General features: G+C 51.7%; 3 protein-coding genes across 3 annotated transcripts; 1 reads left to right on the top strand and 2 right to left on the bottom strand.

The window, feature by feature from the left end:
- Positions 1 to 859: 859 nt before the first annotated feature.
- Positions 860 to 2,318, bottom strand: TRIVIDRAFT_78007 (uncharacterized protein; the record flags this gene model as incomplete). The annotated part of the gene is made up of 3 exons (XM_014099593.1): positions 860 to 1,378; positions 1,861 to 2,132; positions 2,189 to 2,318. 3 exons carry the CDS (start codon positions 2,316 to 2,318, stop codon positions 860 to 862), a joined length of 921 nt encoding a protein of 306 aa, XP_013955068.1.
- Positions 2,319 to 3,980: 1,662 nt separating this feature from the next.
- Positions 3,981 to 5,334, bottom strand: TRIVIDRAFT_69687 (uncharacterized protein; the record flags this gene model as incomplete). The annotated part of the gene is made up of 4 exons (XM_014099592.1): positions 3,981 to 4,195; positions 4,267 to 4,303; positions 4,497 to 4,524; positions 5,246 to 5,334. 4 exons carry the CDS (start codon positions 5,332 to 5,334, stop codon positions 3,981 to 3,983), a joined length of 369 nt encoding a protein of 122 aa, XP_013955067.1.
- A 4,045-nt stretch (positions 5,335 to 9,379) lies between these two features.
- TRIVIDRAFT_83542 (uncharacterized protein) lies at positions 9,380 to 10,897 on the top strand (the record flags this gene model as incomplete). Its single annotated transcript, XM_014099591.1, has 1 exon — positions 9,380 to 10,897. The coding sequence occupies one exon, from the start codon at positions 9,626 to 9,628 to the stop codon at positions 10,688 to 10,690; it is 1,065 nt and encodes a 354-aa protein (XP_013955066.1).
- Positions 10,898 to 10,961: the final 64 nt, after the last annotated feature.

Below are 10,961 nucleotides of genomic sequence, written 5' to 3'. Positions count from 1 at the left end.
GTTCCTTGAGTGTTGAACATGTCAATATCAACACCGAAAAGAGACAATAACAACATTTTGGGCAACTATTAAACCAGCATCACTTAATAACAGCATTAATCCTCAGCAAAGATCAAGTTGAAATCGCCATCACCCTGACACGCAAAACACCAATTCGGCAATTCAAAACCAATATATTTTAATCCAGCACTTGCTCTGCTGGCGCGAATCCCGCCACCCTTGGGACTTTCGCTATTCCGTGTACGCTTTATATCTGCTCAATGTCCCTTTGTTCCAATATGTACAGCTATCCAGCCAATTGTTGCCACGAGCTCCCCCCCAGCTCGTCCTCCATTATCTCAAAGCCAGTTATGCCAACGTCGGCTGCTGTCTCCCCAAATCCAAGACGCAATTATTACTAGAGCGCAAAAAAATGCCGTGAGTGCATCGTGCAATATATTATCGTGGTGAGTGCAAGTTCCGCCGGGCCCCTTCTTCGGTCGTAATCTCGCGTCGTTGTGCCGAGTTTCTTCTCATCTCGACTCCCGAGCCGAAACACGCCCATTCGGCGCCCCCCCTTTTTCTTGCCTCATGCTTCCCCCCCTGCCTTCAAAAAACAAAAAAGCTGCCAACGCCATCCTGGTATCTCGAAAGGCGACAAGACCCCAAAATCTTTTGTTTTGTCATGTGTATTCGAATCCGAACGGCGAAACTGCATATACGTGATCATGACATCGGATCTTTCTAAAATGAGAGAGAGAAAAAAGGAAAACCCTGTCCAACGCGCGAGAGGGAAAAAAAAAAAGACATAAATAACTGGGAAAGAAAACACGTATGCACACAAATGAGTTGAAAGAAAACAGGACACGCGGTTGCCCTATCAATCTTCGGGGTCCGGATTCGTGGCCCGAAGTACAGGCGGTTGGATTCGTCGCGAATAGTCATGATCGTCGCGAATGGTGTTGAGACTCTCGTGGCTACCGCGTATGTATAGTCCCTGCTTGAATGGGTCCATTCGAGGATCGATCTGGATGGTGCTATTTCGGTTGACCGCCGAAACTGGCGAAGCCGGCGAACCGCTGTTTGCACTCATTTCTGGGGGAACAGATCCCACCATGCCAGACGAGCTGCCTCGGACGCTGGGGTCATCTCGGTACTCGTCCTTATTCAGCCTTCTCCGTCGGATAAACCAGAACAGAATAGCAGCACCGAGGACCAGCAGGCCGCCGACAATGCCAACTACGATACCAACGATGGCACCGGTACCCAGCCCCGACTTTTTGCCCGAGGAGCCGTTCTGATCTGGGCTTGGGTCACCAGTTCGAGAGGCAGAGTTGTCGCTGCCATCGGTCTGCCCCGGAGTTGACGACGCAGGGTCTGTGGAGGTAGAAGACGACGTCTGTAACATATGTTAGCCGAGTTGCTCTCTCGCCGCGCATCAAGTTAGCATTCAGCATTGCGCGGTGCAAACCGCCAACTGAGACAAGTCATACAGAGGATGAGCTACTCGAGGAAGTAGTCGACGTCTCTGATGTGGAAGAGGATGAGGATGAGGCGGAGGCGGAGGTGGAAGTAGTTTTGGAGCTGGAGCCCGTTGAAGCGGATGTTGAAGCTGTGCTCTGCACCACAGTCTTAGTCACACTTTGGTCACGTCACGATGCTCTCCTGACTTGCCGGGGGATTTCAACCCCACCGGCTCCCCAGGAGAACAGATTGAACAATTTTTTCGACAAAGAAGAGGCATTACATAGGGTGTTGTTGGCCAGGCAAAGAGTTGTGCTTCCAGTTCGTAATCCGGCTCTCGCGCCATACATTCATGTTGGGTTCAAAGTGCAACAGTGGGAGCATTGCAGGAAAACAACAACAAAACTCTTGACTCACCTGAGTTGCTGTAGATGATGTAGCTGATGGGGTCTTGGTGCCCGACGGGGCGACTTCGTTTAACAAGATATAGCCGAACAGGCCAGGGCCGCCGCAAAACTCTGAGGTCCATGCCGGGCAGGGAAGGTCGCATTTTGACACTTCGCTATCCGTCGTCTTGTCAGGGTAGTAGTTGGAGCACCAGCATGAATTCTTCTGTGTGATGGCAAAGGCGTAATTCTTTTGTGAGCAGAAGCCTGTGCAAAGGCCATTCGTTTGCCATATGCTGACATCTGTTAATGGGTTAGATGGTTGGTCACGTTTTCGAATCTGCAAATGCCAAACTTACTCAACGGCGTTTCGCCTGTGTTGAAACTAGAACAAACGTCGACATCTATGGCAGAAATCCAAGTGGAAAATGCCAACAACAATAAAAGCATGTAGCCCTTTTGCAGGACGTGGCTCCCAAACGAGGCCATGGTTGATATTTGGAGGAGTAAGAGTCTTGGAGATGGCTGATCTTTAGATTGCAGACTTAAAAAGCCGTGCAAGTTTTAAAGGGCTGTTCCCTAAAAAAAAAAATCCGGTGATGACGTGACCTTCTGAGTGACTCGTCTTTTTGATCCCTTTTCGAGGGGTTCCCTTCGCTTTTTTGTCGATCCCAATGGTTTCTCAGTAACAAGCCATAACCACCTTCCTTGGTCGTTTGCTGAATCGTATACAGCACAAAGGCTGAACGAAAAAAAAAAAAAAACGCGACGGATAGGAAGCTGAGAGGCGAGAACAGAGTGAGACTTCGGTATCGTTCAGAATCGATATTCTCGAAAAGACTTCGAAGTAGTACTCGATACAGCAGTGAAGCAGTCGAGTCGGAGTGGGTGATGTCTTGGTTGAGGTCTGAGGAAAGTCTTGTTGAAATCAGAGACACAACGGCGTGTTCAGGAGCTAAGAAATCGACGGCTGGAATGCTTCGATAACAACTGTGACGTTATCGTCGAGGGCAAAGTCCGTGATTGGCGACCAGGCAGACTGGAATGTGCGGCCAGACGCAAGCAGGGCCGAGGTGATTGTCGCACGCAGCTGAAAGATCTAAAGCAGCACCAACGAGACAAACGTGACTGGCGAAAGAGCAAGACCGCTCGCAGCACCCAACAGGGATCTGTCTCAGAATCCCAAGTTTTCCAGAACGTGGTCAAAGTAAACCCGAGAAGAGAGAGAGGAAAATAAAATAAAGACAAAGACGGAGAACCAAAAAAAAAGGGAGGATGGGATGGGCGACCAGGAAGCGGAGACTGAGGAGGAAATATCTTGAGCTAAGGCTACCAAGGCTGCCTTTTGTTCAAGGTTCCGGGCTGTTGAGAGATGCCAAACCGGTCTGGGAGATGATTATCACAGCTGACGGCCCGAGCGTGGCTGCAGACTAGACGGGCAGGAAGAAGGCGACTGTCTAGTTCTGACTAAGGCGTCGAGGATGGAGATGATACGGAGTGATGGTGATGCTAGGATTGTGCCGAGTCGAGCCCGTTGTGCTGTTTTGTGCTGTGCAGCAGCGAGGCAAAGGCAACAAGCAGAGGCTGAAGGAGGTTGAAGGTGAGAGGAGGAGGAAGAAAGAGGTCTGGAGATTTCAAGGTGGTGGATGGCAAAGTACGAGTACAAGTGGAGGTACAAGTACCAGCTGCACGCTTTTCTTCCAGCCAGGCCAGGCGTCCTTACAGCATGGAGGACCCGGGGAGATCAGGCCCGAGCGCCGTTGTGACAAGTGACGGGGGGGTGGGAGGGAACTGATGATGGCGTGAGTTGACAGGCATAGAGCAGATGCACAAGAAAAGATGAAGATGCTAGCGGGATTTTTTTAAGAGTATTGCTAGGTAGGGTATCTAAGGTATCTGCCACCAAGCATCGACTCAGGAGAGATGGATGTTTGATGCTCTATTCGAGTGTCGATTCCGCTATAGGTACAGTACTTGTTCCCAAATCCTCTTGTTTTCGAGACAGGACGGTACCGGTACTTCGTAAAGGCAGCCAGCAACACCGCGCTAGCCCGTCGCAACCCCTGGCCCCATGGCGTCACTGGGGCGCTACGGGCTACGGGGCAGCAGATTGCGGCATCTGGCCAGCGGGCTAAGGGCTGCTGGACGCCGCTAAGGGCCGCTAGAGGCTGCTAGAGGCCGTGGGCTGGAGTCGCAGCAAAGCCACGGAGGTGGGAGGTTGGCTGTTGGGCCTGATGCGATGTGATGCGCTGTTTTGGCACTGCGAACCAGGTGGATGGGATTGCTGCTTTTGGTGGTCCGTTTGCGATCGAGGCGGCGATCTTGCTCAATTGATTGACCCGGCCATTGAATACGGCCGGGCCGGACTGGGGGGGTTTTGTATCTTTACTTACAGGAGAGGTACAGTACGTCTACGTATGTGTACATGTCAACGTACGCCTCTTGGGGGCTGAGACCCAGCGGTTATAGTACATCTACAGAGGTGACAGCACAGTACATGTAGGGGAGGCGAATGGATTCAAGTTCTTGGATGCTGTGTATGGATGGATGGCATAATGCATTAATGCTGCCTCGTCCTTTTATGACGCGACTATGAGGGCAGAGACTGCATAAAACGTTGCATCACCGGCATATCGTTCACAGCATCGCCACTCTCTACCTACTTACTCGTACAAGCATCTTCAACAGGTACTTACTGTATCACCATCAAATCCAGCTACCAAGTACAAGTATAGCATTTGATGCTAAACCTGCTTGACACATGCACAGTAGCTCCATTCTTCGTCAACTGAAACGGTGCGCATGGCCCCAGCTCATTGAACCCATTGCAACTATCTACTAGGTACTAATAATCTATCAAGAACTGATCCATATCAAGTCCAACAACAAAACGGAGGTTGATGGCGCTCAACTTTCGGTACGTACCGTCAGCAGCGCCGTGTCCGTCCCGTCTCTCTCACTTTGTACAGCTACAAGTACAGCTACAAGTACAGCTCAAGCTCACTAGCCCGGCACGAGGTGGCGAGAGCGAAGCGGAAGGTGCCATTGAAGCTCCCTTAGGCGTGAATTCAATTCAGGCCACGCCGCTCTTTTTCCTCGCCTCCCATCACATCAACAAACAACTCCAGCAACCGTCTTTGCTATTAAAAATCTCTCACCAGCACGCCGAACAACAAAAAAGGTCACAATGGCCGCACAGAGCCACGGGCCAGTACGAATTACGAAATGAACGGGCCACGCAGCAGAAGAAGGGAAAAAAAAAGGTCACAGCACGAGACAATACGAAACTGCTCTGCACCTGTGGCCGACGAATACGAGGCAAAGATGACGGCGTGTGGGCTGCTGCTCGTACGGAGTAACCGCCCTCAACCTCAGAGTGTGGCTCAATCGCCCAATGACGCCGAGACCCAGCGCACGTCGCATTGGTTCTGCCCTGGCCCTTGACGATTTCGACTGCCATTGACCCATGTCCAGCTGTGGCCAAGCACCAAGCTGCAGCAGCCATATCTCCACCGTGGGCATGTGCCCACTCACACACACACGCACACGCACATTCGCTTCGGACGTATGTACATGCCTGACTGCGCTATGCCGCCCGGGGCATGTACGGAGTACCTGGATCGAGGATGCGGACTGCATACGAAGTGCGGTGATGTACGATACGAAAGACGGATCACGCGGCTTCGAGGTGGAAAGGCATGCCGACTTGTCGAGTGATGGATTACTCTACCCTCTGCACCCATCCATCCGGGTTGTTGTGAGCAGGCTGATAACAAACAGCGCTACCAAGGACTACTGCTTGTGCTGGGCCCGTCCTCTTTCGAATCGGAGCCATCCAGAGACAGACAGGTCTAGGACGATCAGGGGAAGGTTCAAGGTCTGTCCTCGCCTCGCACCGGCAGCAAAAGTTTCTCAGGTCCATGACGAATAATATAATTCTGGCTGCGCGGGAAAGCCAGGGCCGGGATGTGGTTGGCAGTGGGGTTGGTGGCACCTCATTCTGGGCTTGGCCTGATCTGTTTGTCCTCTTTTTTCTGCCGCAGGAAAACGCTTCTCTTACTGTACAGCTTTTTGCCCCCTGTAGGGACCGATCGCCGATGCCTTGTCACAAGCAACATCCAAAGCACCCGTGAGGACATGGCTCCGCTAATTCTACTGTACAGACGCCTGCAAAAGAGACATACAGTGACACTTGCAGGCAATGAGACGGTCACGCTTGTGCAACAGCAGATGGCCGCTACTTTCTACTTGTATATGACCGTCTCGATGGTATTCCATGGCAAGGGCAACGTCTGATTGCCGACATCTGACAAGGGACTGCCCACTGATACCAAGTACTTGAAGCCACAACCTTGTCTGGCCATATCGGAAACATAGACAGACCCCACGTCGATGCCTTGATTTCGCTCACACCGGTGGGCCACACTCGCCGAAGACCCCCAATCGAATCTTTAGTTTGAGAAGCGAATTTACGAAACAGATCGATTTTCTAGAAAACAATTTGCCTGTGTTGTGCTATTTTTACATCAGTCGCCTCGTACTGTGCTTCCTCTCCGAAGGGCTAGATGGCGATGGCTACTCGTATGCACTCGCACACCTACGGGCATGAAGCTGTAGCCTGTAGGGGTCTGCGGATGCAGACAAAGGGTAGAGCATGGATCAGGCTTCAAGGACCTATCAACACGTCGACGCCTGTTCCCCGCATGCATTGATCTGAAAGCTCATTCGATGTCTGATAGCACCAACTCGGCAAAATAAACAAGAACATCCCCGCAAACCAAACCACGCGTCCTTACTTCCAGCCACAACATCTCAAATCTTTTCCGGGAGGGCTGCTCTCCTGCATTGGCCAATCGCAACGATATTCCCCCACGGTTCGTCTCCCCCTCATCCCAGCCTCCCAGCCTACCAACCTCCCAAATATGCAGCCTTTGGATGTGGAAAAGAGGATAGGAGGTTTCAAACCCGGACACCATCCTGCAGCGTGTTGCAAGGCCTTGCGGTGACGCAAAGACAGCCTGATAGCCTAGTGCTGTTACTGGTGGTGAGACCGTGATGCGTTTGCAACTTTTTTGTGTCGGATGTCACGGCGTTGGTCTTCCAAGTGATCGGCGCTGATAAGCGGTCGACCCGGTACCGCTACATCGTACGATTCACTTGTCTTGGACACGATGCGGGATAGGTTATGCGCATGCTCCGTACGGCAGGCGGTCGTATCGAGCACATGGCCGAGCAGCAGGTGAAATTCTTGCTCAGCATCTAAACGCAGTGGATCTCTGCCGTGTCGTGTTGACAAAGTGCCAACTCTAATACTGCCCATCCATCCTTTTCTTGGCGCCGTATGCCAAGGCGAAAAACAGAGGGTAAAAATAGGAGCATACTGTAGCTGGGCAAAGGTTCTAGATTGTCGTTGAGCCAAAGGAAAGGAAAAGTGAAAACTCCTCGATCATGTGCGCCACAGAATGACGCCTCGGTTGCCGATCTACAGGACAAGAGATCGACAAGCTAGAAAGATGGATCGTCACTAATATTGGGAGCAGCCGCAACGGGTGTTTCAAAACGCAGGGCTCCTTTCCTTTGGCAGGCTACGGCTGCCAATCGCTTATGAACAAAGGGCAGAGACCACTAACACGAAGGGGCTTCTCTCCGTGCGTATATCCGCAAGGCTCATGCTTCCATCTGCAGGCTGTGTGATGGCGTCCCGTACACATCCAAGTACGGCCCTCTTCCATGCCGCATTTGCTAGCATCACCACAGACATACAGGCTGCTAAGTGCGGTGACCAATTGGCTGCTGCCCAAGTCGCCATTTGAGAGGGATGCAACGACTTTTGCCAGTTTCTCGTTGATGTTAGCGCGGCTGCTACTGTTCCAAACTAAACGAAGCGGCTCCGTTGCTGGCGGGCCACCTTTTTGTTCAGAGTCTGGAGCAGCCCTAATGAAGAAGCACGAACATAGACCGAGTCAGCCAGGCCACTACCAAACTTTGATTCTCTCGGCTTGGGCTTTTTGTCGTTGAAACTTTACGCCGTCGTGAGCGTGTTCTGAAGCCAGATAAACGACGGCAAAGGACGCTTGCCTTTCGTGTATGACTTGTGGGGTACAAGGACAACCTTATTGCCCCGATTTCGGTTTGCAGATTTGCTCTATTTTGCTTATCGTGCAGTACGAGAATACTCACTCTCACTCCAACGCACGATGGTGAAGTACAAGTACTCGTACGAGTATAACACGAGTCTGTAAAGTACTGTACATGATTCGGAGTGGAGCTGGCTGATGCTTGGAGTTGAGGGCTTGGCTCTTCAGCCTCAGCCCCGGCGGAGTTGAGAACCTCTCGGAGCCAAAAGTTGCGAGCTTTGGCCCCTATTATCCCATTATTCCACAAAAGCGAATGGCCCGTGCTACCGGCGAGGCTTGATCGCTCCAGGGTCCATCCCTAACGCATGCAAAGTCTAAGAAAAGTGCCCAATATGGCAACATTCTCTGGCACCAGATTTTTCCCGTCCACGAAACCCGGAGCTGAGCTTCCCCCGCGCCGCGCCAGCTAACGCCCGCGAATACGAGAAGACGCTTGGACTATTGACGGCAACGGTCTGCTCTAAATTGCAGTAGCGCCGTGGCTCGGAGGCATGGCAGCTGGTTGGCAAAGTTTGGACAGAAACTGAACCCCGGATTCGACAGAAAAGGACGGCTTTTTGTTACGCTGCACTCGGTGTGATAAGGCATATATGGTTCCCGTGACGAGATGAGAAGACGAATATGGACAAGGTCTAGAGGGATTAGCTGACCGTACCAAACGCTACGAGTCGGTACAATTGCCGGATGGAGAGTTGATTCGTAACCCTAGTCAACTACGGCTTTGAAAGTAAGGGGGTAAGTGAGATCTGATACGCCGTGCATGCTGGTAGATTCTGGCTATAGAGAGATAGGCTTGGCAGGAGGTTGATGGGGAGTGTACGGGATTAGCTTTTTGACCTGGCAGGCGGTTTTGTCAAGACAGTACGATGAAGCTGTCACAGCTGCGTACATGATATTCTACTGGTAAGACCTTGGTCGTTGCTTGGGGGACTATGAGCATGAGCATGAGCATGAGCATGAGCATGAGTATGAAGCTCCCTATAATACGGAGTGGCAGATGACAGCAAAGTTTGGCAGGGGAGTGGCTGCGATTTGCTACACGTGGGGTGAGTTGCTCGACTTGATAAGCCAGCTGCTGTGCAAGCCAGTGTTGGATCTTGGCAAAGCTGTCAAGTGTCTTAAAAAAAACAGAGTTGACGTGAGCTATTTTATACTTTCGGCTCCGTTGTTGACACGATACGGGATGGCATTTCGAGAGAGCCGTCAATCTTCGTATTAGAATTGTCGATTTGCTCAGTGCCAACTCACTTGTTAAGGTGCCAGGTTCCGTGAGTGATAGATAGCGGCGCATCTTCGGGACCCGATAAGTCCAACCTCCGGCTACGGGCGGCATCGCAATCGCAATCGCGTCGCATCGCAATCGTCACTCTGCAAACAAGCAAACAAATAATCCATCCAATCCGCCCATCAATCAGCATTGTATTACACTCTGGTGAAACCTGCATTGCTGTTTTGTGCAAGGGATCAAAAGACAACACCAACCTTCTTCGATGCGGGTCACGCATGTGACCGTTTGCCGCAGCCCTCGAGTCTGACCTGAATCAACCATCCATCTCGACTCCTCAACAACTCTTCGATACAACTCATCTCCAACCAGCGGTTACACCTGTCGAACCATCCTATCCTCCTCTTCATCCAAATCCTCTACCAACCGCCATCATGGGCGCCATATCCCTCCCCATCAAACCCCTCAAACCCGCTCCTCGCCGCCGCCAACTCCCGCTCCTCATGACCATCTGCATCCTCGGCGCCATGGCCCTCTTCTACATCCTCCTCGCCATTGCGCCCTGCATGGTCGGCGCGACATGCTACAGAGGCTATCAGTCCGCTTACAGCTTCGATGCAGGCGATGATATGCATCCCGACTGGATGGGCAAGATCCCGGATAGCGTCCATCTCACCAGCTTGAGCATCCCTGGCACCCACGATACCATGACGTACGAGATTGGGTCCGAGCAGCTGCAGTGCCAGAACTGGAATCTCAGCATGCAGCTGAACAGCGGGCTGCGATATCTCGATATTAGAGCGAGGTTGAGGGACGACGAGCTGCACATTTATCACGCGAACGGGTACACGGGCTTCGGCTACGAGCAGGTCCTCCTCGACATCTTCGCGTTCCTGGATGCCCATCCCTCCGAGACAATCATAATGCGCCTCAAGGAGGAAGGCTCTCCCATCGGCTCCAACAACTCCATCTCCTTCGAAGACGCCTTCAACTACCACCACTTCTCCTCCCCCGTCACCGCGCCCGGCTCTGCGAAGCATCTCCATAAATACGATTTCGCCGCTCCTATTCCTACTCTCGGTGCGCTCCGCTCCAAGATATTCATTCTACAAAACTTTGACGCTCGTGATGGCCCATATGGTCTTCGCTGGGAAGGCCCGGAGATGATCCTGGAAGATCTATGGGTCATCCCAGACGTGTACCACCTCTCTGAGAAATGGACCGCTATCCGCGACGCTCTCGAATACGCTGCGCTATCGCCGGATGATAACCGCTACCTCTACTTGGCGCATACATCCGCCTCGGTGGGCGTTCTCCCCATCGAAGCTGCTGCTGGACCGATGAACAGGACGATCCAGGGCATGAATGACATGACGGGACAGTATCTCGAGGACGCTTCCGGCAACGATGATTTGGCAAGGGTTGGCGTGGTGATTATCGATTTTCCAGGAAAGAAGCTGATTAAGACGGTTTTGAGCTGGAATGCCTGGCTGAATTGATTGTACTTGGCATTTACACATTGGGTTTTGCATTCTTTGAGCTGAGACATGGCGTTTGTTATTTGGATCGACTACTACATACATACATACATACATACTCTCACGTACACACGATATATATGCTACAGATAGCTGGGGCACTGGGAACTAGAGCAGGGCTTGGAATTTAGATACAAATCTCTTGGATAAACCAGACCAAACCAAACCAAACCAAAATGGACTCGTATATACCCATACACACATACATACATACACATGGCATCGAGTTAGA

The sequence above is a fragment of the Trichoderma virens genome (assembly GCF_000170995.1).
Source record: "Trichoderma virens Gv29-8 chromosome Unknown TRIVIscaffold_77, whole genome shotgun sequence".
In the NCBI taxonomy this organism is placed as follows: domain Eukaryota; kingdom Fungi; phylum Ascomycota; class Sordariomycetes; order Hypocreales; family Hypocreaceae; genus Trichoderma; species Trichoderma virens.
The sequence above is the reverse complement of the archived record's forward strand: the minus strand, read 5'-3'. Positions and strand labels throughout refer to the sequence as shown.